General features: G+C 32.8%; 1 protein-coding gene across 1 annotated transcript in view; it reads left to right on the forward strand.

Moving 5' to 3' along the window:
* CDH7 (cadherin 7) overlaps positions 1-22,467 on the forward strand; it is a 190,879-nt gene that overhangs the window by 66,697 nt on the left and 101,715 nt on the right. Inside the window, exon 3 of the mRNA XM_044658087.1 lies at positions 18,333-18,627. Coding sequence (XP_044514022.1) covers positions 18,333-18,627 — 295 coding nt within the window. The remainder of the gene's footprint in view (positions 1-18,332; positions 18,628-22,467) is intronic.

Consider the following 22,467-nt stretch of genomic DNA (forward strand, 5'->3'; position numbering starts at 1 on the left):
TTGTCTTGTCCAATGAATTATAAACCAAATGGCCAGCCTACCTATCATCAGCCAATGATAAACCTTGCATTTCAAGCTGATATATTGACAGTATATAACAATGTTATTTATTTTCAGTTTATCTTCTATCTTCTATTTCCACATGTAATAAAAATGTTATCTTGGAACAGTAGAAAGAAGAAAACTCCCTCTTCCATTACCCCATATAGCATATTTTCATACACAGTCATATCTGTGAAGGAATTCATGCTGATATTCTTTGCAAATTCTTATAGTTTTGGTTTCAACAAATAAAAAAGGGCCCTATGGGTAAGCTAGTCCAATTTATATGTAGCATGAATCTCCTTCATGATATCCTAAACAAATGTTCATTTAACTTTATCATGAAGACTATGAGTGAAGAAGAACACTATATATAAACTATGGTTTACAGTTGTCTCTAGTAGCATTAACATTTTTGTTCTCAGAAAACTGAGAACCATAGTGTTAAAAATAGGCTTATTTATGCATAATGAACACCAGAGTAATTGATAAACTAAAGTTTTTTTGTTTGTTTTAAAAATAAGGTACATAAATGCCCTACATGTACTAATGTGGCCATTTTTAATTGAGGGACCCCATTAGTATAGCTTTACATTCCATTTCCTAGAGTAACTCATTTAAACTCTCCTTTAAAAATTTGGATGCTATACCACTTGTTGCATATATCTTTAGTACTGAGATTACTTCATGATGATCTTGTTATCAACCTTAGATGCTCAGTATTATAGAGTCATTCCTCCTCGCTTTTCCACTTTTATCCTAAATAATTTAGGAATTTAGATTATTATGATTTATATATGTGATTATAATGTATATTTTATATTTTTTATTTATATATATGATTATAATTTTTATATATATAAATATGCATATTTATATATATGTGATTATAATTTAGATTATTATATGTTTTTATTCAAACCTAAAGTGAATGATGACATTACCTGGGTAATATGTTTCTAGCTCTGTTATTTTTATGCTGAATCTGTCTGGAAAACCAGGCTCTCTAGTCACATAATGACTGGATGAGGTAATCATTTGAAAAATGCCAATGAATGTAAGGAGTGATTACTCTAAAACAAAAATTCACAACCCTAAAAGCTATGAAATCTTTGGGAAAGCTATTCTTTTCCTTTATTTCATGTGTAATATTAGCCAAAGTAGAAGTAATTGTGTTTGTACAGGGGGAAAAAATTAAAGCTAGGAAGACTCAGTTAGAGTAGGCCAATATTTTCTATGCTTCTTACCATATGCCATGAAGAGTGACTTGTGTGCTACTATATTTTAATATATTTGCTATATTTTGTATACTTTCCTACTTTCCAACTACGACTGTTCTTTTACTTAACCATACAATCCCCTTTTACAACAACAAAAAAAGTTTTAAGTCACCTATATTCCTTTCTTCTTGTTCTTTATTGTCACTCATTTCTTTACCACCAGGAGTCACATCCAACTCTTAACATTTATTCATCACTCTCTTATCTCCAAGCCAATATCCAACCAGTTGCTAAGCTTTGTTAATTCCACTTCCTTAATATCTGTCTGTCCCCTTCTTTCTAGTTATACGATGAGCACCTTGGCATTACCAATAGCATCTTACTGTAATTTTTATTATTGCTTACATTTTCTTTTCTTCCCAGTTTATCTTCCATACTGCTTTGAAATTGTTATTCTGAAAGCATAATTTTGTCCTAACTTAAAAAATATTAAGGACTCTCTTTTTTTTTAGAGTAAAATGCAAATGCCTTATTTAACATTTGTAGTTCTTTAGGATCTGTTATCAGCCTACCTTTAGAGTCTTTTGCCACATTATACCCCCTTATGTACTCTTCATTTTAGACCCTCTCATTTACTGTTCTCTTTATTTGATATTATATTTCCATCTCTGTTCATTTGCATATTTTATTCTCCATTGAAGGAATGCCCTTTCTCCTTATCTCCTCCTCTGGGAATTACCTTACTTCCTTCAGGGTTCAACTCAAATATTACATATTACATAAGGCCTTTGATGATTCCCAGTTATTACTGTGGCTTACCACCACCTCCAGAAATTAATGTTTTTTACTTTACACACACACATTTATATATGACATATAACAAAAGAATTAGTATAGTTTTAAGCTATTAAAATTATGAGAAGCTAAGCCTCATATTTTAAGCATATGCACCATGAAAGTAATGACCACATTTCATTTTATCTAAAATCTAGAATTCTCTTCTTGGCCCAGTTGGCATTAAATTTCTACTGAATTTTCTTTTTTTTTTTTTAAACTTTACCTTCCATCTCAGAATCAATACTCTGTATTGGTTCTAAGGCAGAAGAGAGGTAAGGGCTAGGCAGTGGGGGTTAAGTGATTTGCCCAGGGTCACACAGCTAGGAAGTATCTGAGGCCAGATTTGAAACTAGAACCTCTTGTCTCTATGTCTGGCTCTCAATCCACTGAGCCACCCAGCTGCTCCCACTATTGAATTTTTTAATATCACTTAATGACTTAAATCACTAAGTGGAAGTACAGGGGCAAGAATTAAAAATTGTTGTCCAGTCCAAGTCTTTCAACTATACCACAAAGACTTGATTGTTTTTATCACTAGCTGAGTGTTATAGGCAATGATAGGGAAAGAAATCATACTTCTGTTCTGGAACCAGCAACCTTGTTTTTTGCTCCCTTATTTGAATTACATATGGAATTTGACCAATATAGCCTGGGGTCAGATGACATACTTTTTTGTCCATAATCAACACATTAAAATTTGAAAGGCTTGTAATTTTAAGTTTAGCTAGCAGGTCATTAAGTTGCACCTTTTTTGTTTTGTTTTGTTTTGTTGTTGTTGTTTGTTTTAAATGCTGTAGCAACTAATGAAAATGTGAGTACTAAAATCTATCAGTGATAAGAACTGTGTTGGCAAGAATTCTGCCAATATGGATAGTGTCACGAATTCTTGAAATTTGTACATACATTTGTGATCTGTAAGTTGGTATGCTTTGGCATACTGTGCATCCCTAAATACTGTCCCCTTTTCAGGCAGTCGATAAACATTTATTAAAGCACCTTCTATGTTCTGAGGACTATGCTTATTAATGAGTATACAAAAAGAGGACAAAGCAATTTTTGTGCACAAGGAATTCACAGTCTATTGGGGAGGCATCCAAGACAAAAAAAAATATGTACAAACCAGCTTGATACAGAATAAATAGGAAATAATTAAGAAAGAAAAAATATTAAAATTAAGAGAGGTACCCGAAGCCTAGAAAAATATTTTAATTGGGATATAAAAGAAGCCCGTTAAAACAACAGGTAGATAGATAGGAGGGAGAACATTCTAGGCATGAGGGACAGCCAGCAAAAATACCTAGATCCAAGAGTTAAAATGTCTTGCTGGTGGAACAGAAATGAGGCCTGTGTTGATGGAGCAAAGAGTATATGATGGGGAATAACATATAAGAACACTGGAAATGTATGATGTGACTAAATTATAAAGGACTTTGAATGCAAAACAAAGAAGTTTATATTTGAACCTGGAGGTGATTGAAAGCCATTGGAGTTTATTAAATACGGGGGTGACATGATTGGCCTTATGCTTTAGGAAAATCACATTGGTGGCTGAATGGAAGATGCATTGGCAGTGGGAGGAGACTCCAGGCAGAATAACTCAACACAGGCAATTTGTTATAATAATCCAGGTGTGAGGTGATAAGAGCTTACACTACTATAGTGGCAGTATTAGGGTTGAGAAAGAGGCATATCCTAGAGCTGTTAAAGGTGAAATTGCCAGGCCTTGGCAAACGTATTAGATATGGGAAGTGAGAGACAGTGAGTCAAGGAATGTACCTAAGTTGTAAACTTGAAGGATTGAAAGGAAAGTTCTTCCCTCAACAATTTATAGGGAGGTTAAGAGAGAGGAAGGGAGGGTTTAGGGGACAAAATAAAGAGTTCAGTTTGGAATATGATGAATTCAAGATGTTTACTAGACATCTAGTTCAAGATGTTTGAAAGGCAGTTAGAGATGTAAGATTTTAATATTTTCCCTAATATTACAATATATAAATATGTATTTGTATTTATACATGTAAGGGGTATTGTTATTGTTTCAGGGTTTGTTGAAAGAATGCAATATTAAAGAACACAATTGTTTCATTTAGTATATACTATATCAGACCATAAAACTTATTGAAGATTTAGCAGTTATAAATTTATAACCCTTGTTCTTTACCTGATTTGCTTATCATATAAAACAATACATGAATCCAAGTTCTCTCTGCCCTTAGCTATAGCAAGAAGGTAATGAAACAGTGAGATTGCAAAATTTGATGTTATTATTAAAAGAAAAAATTCTGAGGAGCTCCTGCAGTGAATATTTTTTGTAAAAAGAAATTCTGACATTAAAATGGTCCTGTTGAATATAGTTTTGCAGTCCATTACCTAATAGGTTTCTTCTGTGACAATTAGTCACAGTAATTACTTTGATTGTTTTATATCTGACACTTTACAACTCTTATTCATCCCATTATGGTTTCATCATTTTCTCTGATGGAATGGAACAGAGAGCATGTTCAGTGTTAGCATATTTTCCCATCTCAAAGGAAATTTTAGTTAATGGATGCTACATAAACAGAAGAGAGAGAGGAGAATAAAAAGAAAAAAGAAGAGAAAAACCAAACCCCAAATGATGCCCTCCAGGAATCAGTTTCTCTGTATTAATGTTTTTTACTAGCAGGCTTCTACTGGAAAATCATTATCAGACTCACTACTGCTGCAAGGTATTTTGGATGGCTCAGACTGAAATAGAATAATATATCCAACCTCTGTATCTGTAATTTGACAAAACGTATATTCAGAAGAACATACCACTGTAAATATCAGAGTAGGAAACAAAAGAGTTTTGGTAGTATGTTTTATTTTTGAGGCATGCTAATTGAATTTATGCATAGGAATATAAGATAAATTGCTGTTTGTAAAATCAGGAGCATTTAAAAAAGTACATCTAACAGCTACTTGTCAGTAATTTATAATTTTAACATCTTTTTTTCACAATATTTCTCCCTGTTCTTGACTTGAAGTAGTTAAAATTGAATAATTATTAATAAGTTGAAATAGTTGACCAAATAGTAATCAAAGTTTTATTAGAACCTTTGGTTCCAAATTCTAAGTCTCTAAAAAACACATATATGTCAGTGTTTCTCATTTTCAAGGCATTGTCTTAAGGTTTGCATTTTTTTCCTTTTTACAAAGTTATTAAAACAATCTTGGAAAACACAAAATATAATGTTTAAAAATCATGTAAATATCAAAAATCAATGAAAAACATGCTCAAGGCCAGCATTATATGCAAGCTGTAAAACACTAATGATTTTCACAAGGTGATAAAACTTGCCATTAATTCAGGATTAGTTTATTTGCATGTTTGTATTCTGAATTTCTGCTATGTCATGACAAATGTACTTTCTTATTTTGTCTTGTTTGCCTAGGAAAGAATAACAAAACCTTTGCCTCTGGGAATTAGTTTTTTCAAATGGATGTGCTGAAATATAGTGGCATTGAAAAAGTTAGCAGTTTGTTTTTTTACCAGTCTTCAGTCATAATGCTCATACTATGAAATAATGGATATCAGAATTGAGTTAAAATATCAAGCTACCATCTTGGGGGAAGTGGATCAGATCACACAGCAGAATCTATACTGCTTTTAGAAAAATAACATGTAACCTATTGAAACAATTAAACAACAACTTTTGCATTTAAGGAATTTAGTTGAAGTTTTATTAAAAACAAAGCAGAAGATTCGATTCAAATTAGGTAACAAACATTTATTAAGCACCTACCAAGCATAAAATACTAGAATGCAAAAAAAAAATTTATGAAATAGGCCCTCCTCTCTAGGAGATGGAAGCAAAGCAAATTTATACTGAAGTCCAACAGAAACAGTTGATTCAATAGTGTTTTTCTTGTTCCTTAGTTTTTCAGTTGTGATTTATGCATATATGTGTGTATATACATATATGTAGACATTTATATGTCTATGTACATATAGACATATATAAATTTCTTTGTTTGCTTCTCTGTTTTCGTTTGGTTTTTCACTGTGATGTTACCATTTTGCTCTTGGTGGTGCTACAGAGTAGACATCTTTTCCTTGTATTCCTTGCCCTTTCAAGTCATGTTGCCTATGATAGCCATGAATGCATGCATGAATGAATGAAAAATAATTCATCAAATTCTTAAGGTTTATAAAGAACTGTGCTAGTACCAAGGATACAAGTTAAAAGAGAAGGCAATTTCTGCTCTCAAGGAACTAACATTCTAATGTTAGTGAATTAGACCATGCAGAGATTTTAACATCAAGTTAGATGAAAAATGTGCAGTCTTTATGTTACATTGGCAAAAAGGTTGGTATTGCATGTTCTTTAATGTCATTTCTACAGGTAATCATAGGTGGTTTTAATTTCAAACCATTTGATAATGCCAAGGATTTTGGTGGCAAGATCTTCATTTTTTGGATCATTGCTAATTGTGTTTGCTGGAAAGGCAAGAACTCCAGTTCCCAAAAAAGTAGTTTCCAGATTACATTTCCACAAGAGTTGCTTCCCAGGATAATGGCTGCAGGGACTGGACTGGAAACAGAATTGGTAGCCTGTTGGGAGTGGAACGGGTAGAGGAGGTGCTATCACACTTCTGACAAACTGCTTTAATTCACCATTTGGCAAAGTGATCAGATCAAATAATTGCTGGTTGAAGAAATTTGAGGGTTTATTAGTATTCTAATTTTGTCAAGTTTTTAATTTGTTTAATTTCATTGAGGAAAAGCTGATAGCAATAATAGTGAACTATTTATCATTTTTCATTTTTAAAGTTTTTTAAAATAGATTGAGTTAGAGCTGTTTCAGTTGTACATGGAATTGTCATATCTATTTTTCCTATTAACTTGATCTTGATTTCCACCTGTGCTCTAGCTGTTTTATGGCATTTTGATGATAAATTGATAAGTCAATGATAAATTTACTGATATGTGACTTTTCTGTCAGTTAAGAAAGTTGTCATTCATTTTTGTTGTTCAGTGATTATCACACACAATTTCTCCAACTTCCTTCGTAAAGAAAAAAAAACTACACAAGCATAAGATTTCTCAGTGGTCTCCTGACCTTTGCTTTGTTTTTTTTCTTCATACTTTCTCCACTTCATTTTAATTGATCTCTCTCTGTCTCTCTCTCTATCTCTCTCTCTCTCTCTCTCTCTCTCTCTCTCTCTTTTTCTCTCTCTCTCCCCCCTCTCACCACTTTGACATTAGCATCATTACTATCAGAATAAATGTGCAGTTATTTTGGTGGATTATATCATGCCCTTTATAAATTTTTCCCAACCTCTCTAATAGATGTTGGTACATGAATTGCAACCATGTCTTTGGTGTTCCATTATAAAAATAATAATAACAATAACAAAGATAATAATAACTAACATTTATATTGTATTTACTATAATTCAGGTACTCTGAGCACTTAATAAATATAATCTCATTTGAACTTCACAACAACACAACCCTGCAAAGTAGGTGCTAATATTTTGCCATTTTACAGTTGAGATAACTGAACCAAACAGAGGCTGACTCTCAAAGCTAGCCTCTGAGGCTGGATTTGAACTTGGGTTTTATGAGTATAATCCCAGCAGTGTGTCCTCTGTGCCATCTAGTTGTCCCATCATGTTTTCTTGTAAGCATTATCAAGTATATTAAGGCTAAAATGACAAAATATCTCATGAAAAGGTATCACTTGTTTTCTTTGAATAACTAATCAAACTACCTCATATGACTATTCTGCTTCTGGAAAGATCCTGTCAGCTCTCTTTCTATTTAGGTGTAACTTCTCAATGTCTTTAGGTTTTACTGATAGAAAAATATCAATATAGATACCTATCCCTTACATAGACTTTAAGGTAGACAAAATGCATTCCTCATAAGGATCCAATAGAAGTAGATTGCTGTTTTGTGTGGCTTGAGGAAGGTTGACCTGTAAGTTCATTTTTTTGTGGGCTATTCTTGGTATGCAAATCAGCGACTCATCTCTGTCCTTTAGAGGTGACTTATGTACTGAGAAGTTAAACAACTTGATCACAATATAGTTGTTATGTAGCAGAGCTATAACTTCCCATTTATCTACATCACAAGCCTGTCTTATTAGTAAAAGTATTTTTATCCTGCTCTTACAGGTGAAAAAATTTAAAGCTCAGAGAGGTTATATAAATTTCCTTTGATGACATACATAACTTTTATGTCAGTGAGAATATGAATTAAAGGTATTATTTTTAGTTTTTATATTTTTATATAATATGTATGATTTTATATATACACATATCTTTATAGTTATTTTTATGCTGTGGTTCAATTCGTTAAGTAGCATATCAGTTCATTTGTTGATGGACATCAAAAATCTCTAGAAAGGGAATTAGTTATTATTGTTTATACATAGCCTATGAACTATATATTTCTTAGTAAACTCTGTCCCTTTATCCACCACTCTACCATAGTCACTGCTAGAACTTCATGCCTGACTAAAAGTTCTTTTATTTTTTATTTATTTAATGGTTACTCTGGCTAACCCTTTAGTAATGAAACTCATCGTATTTATCAGACTAATCCTCAGGGGGAAACAGTGAGATCTGGAATATCTTGCAGAATGGTAGAAGATTCCAGAGTCTGTGCTCTTATAGGCACAAACCTCCAAACCTTCCAACCTTCATGTTGCCTTCACATAACGATGAGGCATTAGACTAGAACCTTTGTTCATTCTCTATTTTTTTATTTAGGAAGTTTCGTGCTTACTGAAATTGTGCTAGACATTGTCTGAGGTATATTGTAAAATTTTTGTGTTTTCGCAACAAATTATTGCCGAAGCTAGAAATACTTGTTTATTTTCTTGCTTTGATATCAATCTAATGAATTTATATCTCTTCATTCTATTAAATAGGATATTTAGTGGCAGTTTGTAAGTTAATAAAGGGAAGAAAATCTTCTTCAGCCCTTCCTTCATTTGACTCTGCATTCATTTCATTGTGAACATCAAGCAGTTTGTGAATAGAAGTAACTATGCAGGCATAGGCCTTAATCCTTGGCCATTGACCTTTTTCCTTTTTTCCCATTTTAGGACACAATGTGCCCTTACACCTATGTGCAGTTGAATTTTCTCTATATACTGAAGCAGCATGACAAATACTGTTTTTCTATCCTTCTCTGCTCCTCCTCTGCAGACTGTAAAGAATATAGAGCATAAGGTATGCCAGTAAGAGACCTAGGGGGTGGGTAGGGTTATTGTCCTCATATTGTGAGTCATAAGTGGGGTGTATTTTGTGTGTGTGGGGTGTGTGTGTGTGTGTGTGTGTGTGTGTTTGTGTGTGTTTCCTCCTTCCCACCAATATTAGTGAGAGTCCTGGTAAAGAGGAATTATAGGAAAATATGAAAAAAGAGTCAAATAGCACAGAATCAGTTGTGATCTTCCGTCTTGGAGGAATAGAGGATATCTACCCAAAAGGTTCATAGTTCCACAGAAATGTCTTCTTGGGTTCAAATATGATAATGGAACCTAGCATGGATTGTAACAGGGTATAAATGTTGATATAATGTAATCATGATGCACTGAAATGAAATTTGACTTATATTATTCAAATTGCTAAAGACTCTACAGCATCAAAGTCTTTTCTCCTGTAATACTCCCCCAGAATTAACACCAAGCCTTTTATAATGGGAATTCCATAAACAAGAGCTCCACCCTGATTAAAACGGAAGCAGATTTTAAATTGACTAATGGTTGTAGCCTTTATTAACAAACAACCCCCCCCCAGACCAAAAAATCTCCACAGAACCCTTTCATGACTCTGTGATATCTAAAGTGGATTTTTTCTCTTACACTCCCTTTCTTCTTGACAGAACATCATTTGTTTGATTTTTTTAAAGGTAAACTTTAATCTTTTAACACATTTTCACATATAGCTAAACCTTGCTTTTTATCCTTAAGTAGAGAGGTTAATCTGGCTTGAGAAGTCTGATCTAAAAACATTTAAACAGTAGTTAGAATACATTCAAGTAAGTCAAGGAATCCTGTTGACTAAGTTGTCTAGAGAGGTAACTGTGTTTGAAATCTCTGAGCATCTTGTATGTACTTTAATAAATAGGAAAATAATCTTTGTGATTAACAGCTTCATTGTTTCTCAGCAGTATTTGCATACAAAGTAGTTTTCTGAGGGCTTGAGAACAGTTTCATGACTTCTCCCAACCCCCAAGTAGGCTAAACATTGCTTTTGGTACTACTATTTATTTGTTCAGTATATATTCCTTTTCTATCTGGCATTTCAAGATTTTTTACAAATTTTACATAAGTGGATTCTGAATTAATGAGGATTTACTGTATTAACTCTCAGAATGTACTTCAGCATTTCAAGGATCTGTGATTTCTCCAGTGGGTATTACAGCCCTTCTATAATTTAGTAGGTGGTTAAATGAATTACTCCCCCATCCCTATAAATCATCACCTGTTGGACTACTTTTGATGAGGAGTCTCTTCACCCTTAGAAAAAGAGTATAACACTTGCATCTTACCATTCCCTTATTTGATAAAGAATCTGCAGCAACTCTTACTTTTATTTTCATAGCCTCTGAAGACCCTGGGTTACTTGAATGCCTTGAATGAATGAAAAAGCATTTAAATGCTTACTATGTGCTAAGCACTGTGCTGTGCCTGAATGAGATAGTCTTAAAAAGTGAGATCAACCTAACCTTCAAAGTTTACATACCACTGAAGAGTCAACATATAAGTATTATTTGAACTGGAAAGTCAAGAGGTTATTAATGGAATAATAGGTCAGTACAAAGGCATACACTTTCCAGAGACAATGGAAGTTTTAAACATGATTACAGTTCTTAGAAGAAGTTGTAGAAAGAAGAGGAGATATGAGTTGTATCCAGATAGCTGAATACCTAATGAAAAATGACTAAGAATATGAGGGTACCAAAGTCCTAAGGGTCATGGGATATTTGAAAAGTACTTAATGCAATGATAAAAATATTTATGATAAAGTTTTTGTCTTGAAGGTTATTTTTAATTGGTTTATGGAGTCCAACAAACAAATGAAACAAGCAGGAACAGGAAGGAATGCACTTGTTGGACAATAAATTTGTGATTTTATTGTTTTGAGCATTCCCTCCAGCCATGTGGACTGCAACTTGTCTAAAATGACAGAATTTATAATGAGATTAGGAAAGACAAGGCTCCTAATTCTAGCAATCAACCCACTTAGTATATCTTATTTCTTGGTCTATCATCAAATCAATATCTACTTGTTAAGAATAATGTAAGTTTCTCTTAGTAAAAGGTTTACATTTATAAAAATAAATATAAAAAATTTCCTTGTTTTGTAATCCCTAAATGGTGTGTATTCTAGGCATGTGCCTACCTTAGTTTTGAGAAGAGAAGGATGCTGGTTTCTTTTTGGCTTTGAGTGATTGGCTCAGTTTAAACCTCTTAAAAGAAGTAGGCATTGCTAGATGAATACTAATAGCTAGACAGAGGGAGTTGCTATGGAGTGGGTGAGAAAGAGGAGTGTTGCTACTGATTTTGTAATGTTTAGTGCCTAAATGAAACCAAAATGTTTCTGTTTCATGCAATGACACAGGTGAAATCTGAGCTATCTTCTCCATTTTAAAATCCAAAGGAATATTTTCCTCTTTGTGGTTCTAGTATATTGCAACATATTTCTTGGGGTTGGTAATCAGGGAATCCTGAATAGATTTTTTTTTTCCTTTCAAGCATTTAAATGGTAATATCTTATGTAAAAATATGAATGTTTTAATTTATGCATTTTTAATTTTCCAAATATTGATACTAATCCTCACCAAAACATTTTCTGAATAATATCTTAGTTGTTTTTTTAGTTATTAAGCAGTTAAACATTTAGTTATTATGTGTTGTACATTTTATTGTTGCATTTTATCTTTCTTGTTTGAAACCACACCACTCTCATTATAGGTAATAAAAAGAATGACTGACATGCATACTTAGTGCTTTCTAGTTTTTAATGCTATTTTAATACATAATCTCATTTGCTCTTCACAAACTTGTGATTGTAGTTACTATTATTCTTCTCAGTTTATAGATTCAAGAAATTCAATGGAGAAAAAAAAGAGGTACAATTAAATTAAATAAACTAGTCCATGATCAAAATAGCTACTTAGCATGAGGTGGATTTTGGATGTAGACCTCCTTCTCGTGTCTTACTCAACACCTTTCTCTGTATCATAAAGCCTTCTGAAAAATCTTTGAATCTCCTACCTTGACTATATTCCGTACTTTCCTTTAATAGTACTTAGACTAGATTAAAACAGAAATCTATAATTTTTCTGCAGAAGATTGAGGGCCATTAAGTTCATAAATGTTATGCTACAGACATTTGTTAATATTAATGACTTAAACAAACAACCCCCCAAAACCCCAATCTTATAGAAAATATATGTAGTAAATGAGTAACATTTCTCATTTATTATCTTGGCCACCTTCTTTACTTACCTATAACTTAAAAAGTGTAATGAGTACTTTGAAAATCAGTTGCATAAAGCACCAGCAAGGTGCCACAGTGGATCAAGAGCCAGGTCTAGAGATGGGAGGTCTTGAGTTCAAATGTGATCTCAGACACTTACTACCTTTGTGACCTTAGACAAGTCACTTAACACCCATTTCCTATTCCTTATTGCTTTGCTTGCCTTGTAACCAATATACAATACTGATGCAAAAATGGAAAGTAAGGGTTTTTTTTTAAAGAAAATTTATTACATAAGTTCCACATGCTTATGTTTACATTTTCAATAATATGGACTAAATTTGAGGATTCCACAATGATTGACTCAATCAAAAAGGGTATATCTGTTATATTATAAATATTTGATTCAACAATTATCAGGTTGACTAATTTCTTGCATAAATAGAAATATGATTATATTTTCCATGCAATTACTATTTCATCTGTGTATGCAAATGATAATATATGTATATAGATGGAAGCATATTTTAATTAACTAATTTAATTTAAAATTTAAATTTTATTGTCTATTAAAGGTAAAGAGTACATTTTAATTAATTTAATTACAGTTGTAATTAAAGAACACATTTCCTCCCCCCCCTGCAATCAAGTACTAACCTTTTCAAAGAAAAAATGCAAAATGTATTGTCTAAACAGACCAGCAAGAGCAGAGGAGAGGAAAAACCCATTGCATCCAGTAGCATACTTGTTGTTCCTTCATTGGATTATGAGGATGAGAAAGAAGAGTACCAGGAGAAGTCCACCACTGATAGAAGTCCACATGATGCCCAAGAGGACAGAAGACAATGAGGAGTTATCCAACAACAGAAGAAACTGCCTTGCTGCAATAAAATTTTCAAACAGAGCCTGAATAGCCTTTATTGTAGCACAATATGGTGGATTTCTTTTTAACTGTGAGTCAGAAAAGATGGTAACTGAAGTTCCTTTCCAATCTAAAAATTCTGTTATTCTCCCTGTTTTTACTTTTAAATGAAGAGATAATAGGACAGAAAAGAATATTTATAAGGAAGAGAGAATCTGGTGGGATTGTAAAGATTTCTCCCTTTCCCTTCAAACATTTCTTAGAAAACAAAGAGAATTTATGGTATTGTATCCTTAGAATTATTGTAGGTTAAGAGTTTTCTTAGAAGCATATCTCCACTATCCTCATGAATGCCTGGGATTAGAGATTTTGTTTTAATTCACTGTAGTTGGACTTTTCAGGAGAAGAAACTAGATAGAGAATTACTGAAAAACACTTTATCATTAGACAAAAAGAACAGGTAAGGACGGAAACTCTGAAGTGAGAAAATCCTATTTATTTTCCCCTAACCTTTTATTAAATAGTCTGGACCTCTGATTTCAGATGTTCCATTTTTCCAGTGTAGATCAGTAACTATTATATACTTTATCGTTTTAAAGAGTTATTTGCTGTATTGATAGGTTTAGTCACTTACCTAGAGTTTTTTGCTAGTATGTATCAAAACAGGAATTTAAAATTAGCTTGATATTATTGATTCTTATGTCAAAATTGGCCTTCTATCTATTGGGCTTCATAGCCTCTATGCTAATATTTCCTCTAATTTTATATCCTACAAAATTTTCCTGCCAAATTTCATTCCTTGTTTTGTACTAAAAATTAGATGTCTCTAAGAGTTATATTAAACCCCAAATAAGGCAGCAAGAATCACTGCACACTTCTTTTTGAAGATATAGCCTGATGTATGTCAAAAGCCTGAAAGATCAAGGAAATTCTAGACTTTATCTGGAAGAACATAAAGTTCATGTGGAAGTAACAAAGTAAAGAAACATGATTCTCCTCCTATCCAAATTCATGCCACATCTGAACCTGGAATTTTATGTACATTTCTCATTTCTGTATATGAAGAAAGAAATAATGAGCTAAAGAAAGTCTGAAGAAGGGCACCTACATTGATCAAGGCATACATTGCTAAAAGGATGAAGACTCTATATGGTCACACTAAAACAATAGCCTTCAGGGAGAAAAAAAGAATAATGTTTGACAACATAGTTTAGTGATGTCTTATAAAGTCATGGAAGATTTGGATAGAATAAATTAACTCTTTTTCACCCAATCTTTGATACAGGAATGAAGGTACATGCCTATAACCTTGAAAAATAAGATTCAGGACAAACAAACTACTGTTACTTTACAAAGAGCAAAGAGATAGTTCAGCTGACAATAAAAATAACTTCTTAAAGAGTTTTAATACATAGATGACATGTCTAGGGTGGGTTAATAATAGGAAAAAACAGGATTTTAGAGTATACCTCTAACCTCTGAGATTGGCTATATTCAGAAAAATTATTTGCAATTTATGCCTGGTTGCTACAAATAAAATAACAGAGGACTGGGGTTTATAAACTATGGAAAATTTGATTCACTGTGGTAATTATAATATTTTCACTTTAAGTATCACTGACATCACAATCTATGGCACTCTAGCAGATTTTATTTTTGTTACACAATATCATAGTGAACACAAGACTATAATCACTAACTTCAGGTATAAATTGTACCCCTTACCCTAAAAAAATAAGAGGACAAAAATTACATCCCCAATCTTACTCTTAAAATAAACCTTTACTGTAGATTTCCATACACATTTTATGAAGTTCTTGGGAATGGTGAAAATGAATTTAGACTGGCAATTAATGAATTAAATTCCCTATTACTTGAGTGACTTTGAGAAGATAAACACTATTGCTTTTTGCCATGGTATATCCAAATAATTTCAACATGAAATGTCATGTTCTTTCTTGCGTTATAGCATAAAGTTTATGTTTGATGGGTTTTTTGTTTGTTTTAATTGTTCCTAGTCTAAGGTTTATAGCTGTGCAGCATGTGTGCCATTTCTATTCACAGTCACTTTTTCCTCATGAAGAGTGTGTGAGAGGAAGTATATAGAGAATGAGTCTGGCAAAATGAGGAAAGATCAAGATGAAAATAGCAGAAAAATGTACTCTGCTACAATGTGGGCCAGCCTAAGAGTGCCTTACACAGTCTTACCCTTTCAGCATCTTAGCTTTTTGCTGATGACTCCTTTTCAACAACTAGGATAGCAGATTTCTCCTAAAAGCACAGGCTTATTCAGTCTAACTCCTAAGACTGGAATAGTGCATATAAGTGAACAGATTAAATATCTGAAGGACATAAAGTAGAATGTGTAATAGATAGCTATTTATCCATCTTAAAATTTCAAAATTGGTCACCCATTTTTAACTGCTGATGCTGACACAGAACTTGCAATGGCATTAAGCTCTGACTCAAAGTGATTTCTTGCCAGTGGATTTTGGCAGAGATTGCAATCCCAGTGATACTCATAGCTGGGTGAAAATTGTTAGCAATGGAAATGATGATAGTAATGTACAGAGAAGCTGAACTGGAACTTGATGCAGTGGGAAAAAATCTAGACCCCCAAATACTACTATTCAAATAGAAAAAAAAATGATAGTTCAGACCCTTTTATCACTGCCTTCTATTCCCTTCAATAATGATCAGCAAATGACAATGGTTTTAAACAAAACATCAGATTCCAAATTGGAGTCTACAATCACAATTTTATTCGTTCCCTGCTGATAACTTCCACCCTCCCCTAACCTTCTTAAACTACTGTTTAAAATAATGTATGCACTAGTAAAAATCTAGGGCCTCAGCAAATCAATGTGGGTCACATTTTATATTCTGAAAATATATATCAACTGGCATGAATTGGCTGAAGAAATTATAGGGATTGATGCTGCAAGTGAGAATATTCACAGTCCTAAGAATTTGCAAAATTATCATATGATCACAGGATTTGATTTCATCTTGCTGAATCAATCACGTAAGCATTTATTAAATTCACTCTATGTGCCAGGTACTGTTCTAAGCACCCTTATTACTCAGATGAGGACAGACCTGGAGAAATCAGTGTTACTTGGCTACCTTCACATTATTATAGATAGCTTCTGATCACTTAGAAAATATTCATAGCAGTAGCCTTAGGTCATCCCAAACTAAAAGAAGCCAACTGAATATTGGTGACAGAAATTAGGCACAAATCATTAGATTTTCTATTCAAATGGTTAGATAAGTAACACTGACTTAACAAGGAAGAAAACAGTACTTGTGTAAACCATCTCAAATTCTGAGCAATACTGTTAAAAACAAACATAAGCTGTAGTTTTAGGATAGGAGAGTCATAACTGACAAAGGGAGCTCTAAATTTCTTAGATTTAGAGCTAGAAGTATACAACTTAGATATAATCTAGATCAACCAATCTTTTTTCCTGGAAGAGGCAGCAGAGGGCCAGAAGGGTGAGATATCTTGCATGTAAGTAGCAAAGAAAAGACATGAGAAGTACGCACAGATCTGAGAGAAGCCATCAAGATGGTACACCTAAGGAAAGCTACCTTAAATAATCAGGAAGATGTTGACTCAAGAATAAACAGCAAAAAATGCTTACTTAGCTTTCTATGGATTTTTTTCCCCTCTTTTTCCTCCCCTTCTTACTTTTAAATTTGAAAAAAAGAAGAAGAAGGAGAAGAAGAAGAAAGACATAATTAAACAAAAGAAGATAGAACTAATGCACATTTAGGTGATTTAGCTATAGATAATGAAAACTTCATATTTTGTTTGCCCTTGTAAGTCTTTCTGTATATATCCTAATTTATATCTCTATTGTCCTTGTAATATGAGGAACGGAAATCTACCTTGATAAGACATATAAGTTTTAGATTTTTTAAGGAGAACCTAAGAATTCTTTGTATAGAGGGTTTTACTATAGGTGGTAATGCCATTCAAGAATGATATTTTTGATTTTTCTTGTTTTGTTTTGCTTTCTTTTTTAGGAGGGCAGGGGATACAATTTCTTTAGAATGGGAAGTTGTTATGCATTTCTCAGGTCATGAAGTTTAGACAAGTGTGCAGCCATGCCATAGTATCTCAAGGATCTTCGGTTTAATATAATATTCTCATAGAGCAGAGACATTCCCAGACATGGAATACAAAACAGGTTTTCACTGTCCCTGCTCTTAGTTTGGGCCTAATCATGTGGATCTAATGAAAGTCTGAGCATTTCAAGAGAGTCTTTAGTTGATGTGTCAAGTGTCTATTGATTTAAGACTAGTTCTGGAGAACAGTATATTTTCCTATTTTAAAGTACTGACATATTTTTGGAGTCATACTTAGTGCCTAAATGCCCATCAGATTTTGTTAATAATGAAAAGGATAAAAAGAAGAAAAATGAAATGATTAATGATGGGTTTGTATAGAGCAGCAGGTGGTTTCTGAAGGATAGTTTATATATTCTTTTGTATCCTAAATAGTAACCATGTTTGTACCAAAGGGACCTGGAGGTTCTTTTACTAAGAATGACAAATGAATCAATAGATTTTTATTGAATGCCTACTGTGTGCAAGTAAAATAGCTAAACCTTAGAGGAAGAGATTGAATTATAAAATGAAACTACAGGTTACTCTGATTTTGAGATGACATAAATAGATTTAGAAATCCGACTGTTTACTGAAAGAAATGAAATTGTCTTGCTCCTGAGAGCAGGTTGACAGATTCTGATAGTATTTCTCTTCTGTGCACAATAAGCATTCAGCTTATCTTTCCTAGAACAATAAAATTTCATGTGCTGCTGCCTGACATAAGAATTATTTTTACATATCTCCATATCACTGACTCTCTTGTAAGTTAATCTCATCTCACATCAATTTTTCACCAGCTTCACTCTGATGTTGATAAAGGAGATGGCTCCATCAAATACATCTTGTCAGGCGAAGGGGCAAGTTCCATTTTCATTATTGATGAGAACACTGGGGATATTCATGCTACAAAGAGGCTGGATCGGGAGGAGCAGGCCTACTACACACTACGAGCACAAGCACTAGATAGGCTGACTAATAAACCTGTGGAACCAGAGTCGGAATTCGTCATTAAGATTCAGGATATAAACGACAATGAACCAAAATTTTTGGATGGCCCATACACTGCAGGCGTGCCTGAAATGTCTCCTGTGGGTAAGTACCACTTTGAACTTGTAGTAGAAAAAACTAATTTTTAGGGATTCTGATTTTTTTTTACTCTCAATTTCATATGCATATTTTGACACCCTATTTACCCAAATCATCTATTATTAGTTTTGGAGGGGATTTACGGGGGACAATAACCATGAGCCCTTTACTCAAAATATGACCTTGCCCTGAACTAAACAAACAAACAAATAAACAAATAAACAAACAAACAGTTATCTGTATTGAGATATAGGAAACCTCAGTATATGTAGCAGTTTTTGGAGCCTGGACCAAGTGTTTTGGGCCTTATATCCCTTTTTGCTTCAATATGTAAGCACTGCTTATTTGTCAAATGGAATTCAAATTATGCATTAAAAATACAGTTTTAAAAACACCTCACACCAAACAAATACAAATGCCTCTGTTTGTTGTTTTGTTGTTGTTGTTGTTGTTTTCTTTTTTTCTATGCCATGAGGGCAATGATTCAATGCTATGTGCAGCTCTCTGTTGTCAAGGCTTCCTCCAGAACAATATAAATGACCAGTCAGCTAGCATTTGGATTGGCTTATCTCTTTGTTTTCTTGCAATGAGTCTGCATTCTGCTGATAAATGTCCATTTACATTCACTTTCTAATCATGTTATAATTTCTCCATAAACTTAAATGGAATGTGTACAGTGAGTTTACATTAAGCTCAAAGTAACCTTAGGTCTGTGATAGAAGAAAAATGTGCTTATAAGCCTGATGGAATTGTTGTATTACTGGCAGAATATCAAGTAAAGCATATCTGGTGTGTTTTTCTGTATCAGGAAATAAGAATCTTTTCTTCTGTCATTTAATTTGTCCAAATACAACCATTTTAGTCAACTGTGCAGAAAAGAGTCCAGAAGGAAAGAAATTATAAAAGCTCAGAGACCTAAGGAATAGTAGAATAGGACTAGACTGTTTTTTAATTTGTTTTTTAATGATCTCTAGTTTTCATAATGAAAGCTTATTTGAAAAAAAACAATGATTAAAAGTAAAGTTGAACACAATAACTTTCTAATTGTATTAGTTTCCTTCAAATGAAAAATATTTCTTGTCAAATTCTGTATTTGGTGATTACATTTCAGGTGTTATATTTACCCCTATCATTTCTCCTAGTTTAGTAGGTATTTTACTATTAAAATAGAGGACACAATGCAGGGAGATTTGTGATGGCTATCACTGCTAGTCTTGAAATCACAGGGACTGAAAGCTTCAGAAGTTAGAAATTTTTGGTGCCTTTCTGGTTTCTTCTCTTCAGGCAGAAGGTTGAACTTCATTGCAACAGTTTACCACCATTAATAGGCCCTTGAATACCTTTGCTTTCACCAAACAGAGTCATTCATTTTTCTTTTACTGTTGTTCCCATATTTCAGAGTGATTCTTGGAGATGTTTCATAGACAACAAAAGTGGACCCCTGGGAGGAAATAACAGGGAGAGAGGAAATACACTTTTCCTTTTCGAATAGATCTGAGTGAGAAATGACAAAAAATGGGAGTAGTAAAGGGACATTTTGGTAAACATAGTATGTATATACCCCTTTACAGCATAGGGACACTCATGCGCAATTTTCTCTGACATATTGAAGGCTTCCTGTGTCTATGTAATGATAGAATGTGGCTATTTCATACATATTTTAAAGTAGCTTAATATCAGCTATTTTTTAGAGAACTATATACTTTTGAGGCCAAATAATGCACCTTAGTATTGATTCTGACAGCGTCACCCTGACATTAAAGTGTATGAATGCAGCATTCATACATGTGTGTTATTTTGCTTGTTAGATTGACATATGTAAAAAGCTGGCTCAGAGCTTTTTAGAAAATCATTCTTAAATGCCTTCAGGGCTTCCTTTACAATAATATTGAATACTGCACTAATATTGAATTGAGGTTTTAAAAGTATTCACTACTTTGGAATATATTGGATATATTGAGTCATAGTTTATTCTTATGGAATAATTTTAAGAATTTACAGTATTCCTCAAATAGTATAGAACATCTAAGAAATGTTTATTTATAAAAATGAAGAAAATATTTCTAGATTTGTTGATAAACAGCAGTAGGATCAAAACATCCCAAAATAGCATTGTTGAAAATAGTACTAGAAATGTAACTGTTCTTTGTGAATATGAAAGTTATTGTTGAATAAATGTGTTTCTCAGAAGAGGTTTTTTTGTTTTGGAATTTCCCTTTAGCAACAAATTTTAATAGGCTTCAGTTTTTATCAGGGCTGGTTTATTTGCCTTTTGGAAGTTGTTTTGGTCTTTCAGAGAAAAAAGCATTTATATCATTCAGAAACCTTTTGGCAGCTCCTCCGGTGCCATAAAATCTAGAACAGTGATGATGTCAACAAATAGATGGTGCTATATAGAATACATGACAAAGATACTTTTATATTTTTTTGTAAATAGAGCATTGCTACTGCTCAAAAAAAAATAAAGTTTGGTAAATTACTTGTGTTTATGAACAAACATGCACACACTCATATACAATATATGTCTGGGTATACCTTAATTTTGTTAAAAACAAGTAATTGTATTTTGAAGTAAATATAATCTCATTTTAACCAACTATGTAGAAAATGAGGGAAATCTTAACAAAGTTAACATTTTTATAATTAGTATGAGTATTAAAAGATAAAAAATTCAGGGCACTTAAAAGAGTAAAGAAATGATGTGTTTAGCTACAAATTACAGATATATTATGACATAGACATTCAATTCATAATATAATTTTTGAAATATCATATGTGGATACATTTTTAGAAAGAAATAATGTCCCTAAAGGCAAATATAAGGGAAGATGATGGCATTATGTAATAAGAATAATGATAACTAGAGGCAACATGAAAGTACCTAGAGAACTTTTCTTACAGGTATAGGAAGCCTTAAATTCAAATCCTGCTTCATATAAACACTAGCCTGTAGTTATAGGAAAGTCGCTTAACCTTTCTAACCTCTTAATGCCTCAGGTAACACTCTAAGGCTGTAATTCAAAGAAGAATTTCCCTTCAGTATTATTTAGGGAATTTCTAAAGATGCATTATAATGATGTATTTACAACCTGTTTTAAGCATTACAAAAAACTTTCCCTAGAATTATGTGAATTTATCCATACAACCTTTTTATCATATAGTTATTATTAAGATAATAATTTTTACCAATAATGCCAATTTCTTCATTTTTAAAATGAAGAGATTGGCCAGATGACCATTTAGATCTTTCCTAGCCCTAAACTTTTCTATAGTTACATTCATTATCATTTGACACATTTAATGGACAATCAATATGAGAATTATACTACACTACTGAGCACTAAAGATAATTTAAAAACTGATTAAAGAAGATATATTTTTTCCGTTTTTAGGGAAATTTCATATGTAAATGGAAACTGAATGGTAACCACAATAGAAAGAAAGAAATGTCATCAAGGGACAAAACTAGACTGCTAACCTTGAGGTGTCTACGTCAACCAGATTTTCTCTTTTCCCTATACTTAATATAGTTAATTAATTCTGGTTGTAGTCTTAGAACCATTGTAGTCAAATATTACTAATAGGTTTGCTGAATCTTAAGTATTGTAACTCATGATGGCTACCTCAAACAGCAGGAGCAAGAACTTATGGGAACCTTGCCACTTTTGAGCATTCATTAATTGGATGTGGTAGATCAAAATATCCAAAGATTAACTCATTTATATTTGTCTTGGAAACACATATCTGCTAGTCCTAGTACCTTGAGACAATCATTCTGAATTTTTTTGATCTACTAAAGTATTTTATAAATATTTCTAGTTTTTATTTTTTTCTTGATATTGAAAC

This window comes from Gracilinanus agilis, chromosome 1 (assembly GCF_016433145.1).
Source record: "Gracilinanus agilis isolate LMUSP501 chromosome 1, AgileGrace, whole genome shotgun sequence".
In the NCBI taxonomy this organism is placed as follows: Eukaryota; Metazoa; Chordata; class Mammalia; order Didelphimorphia; family Didelphidae; genus Gracilinanus; species Gracilinanus agilis.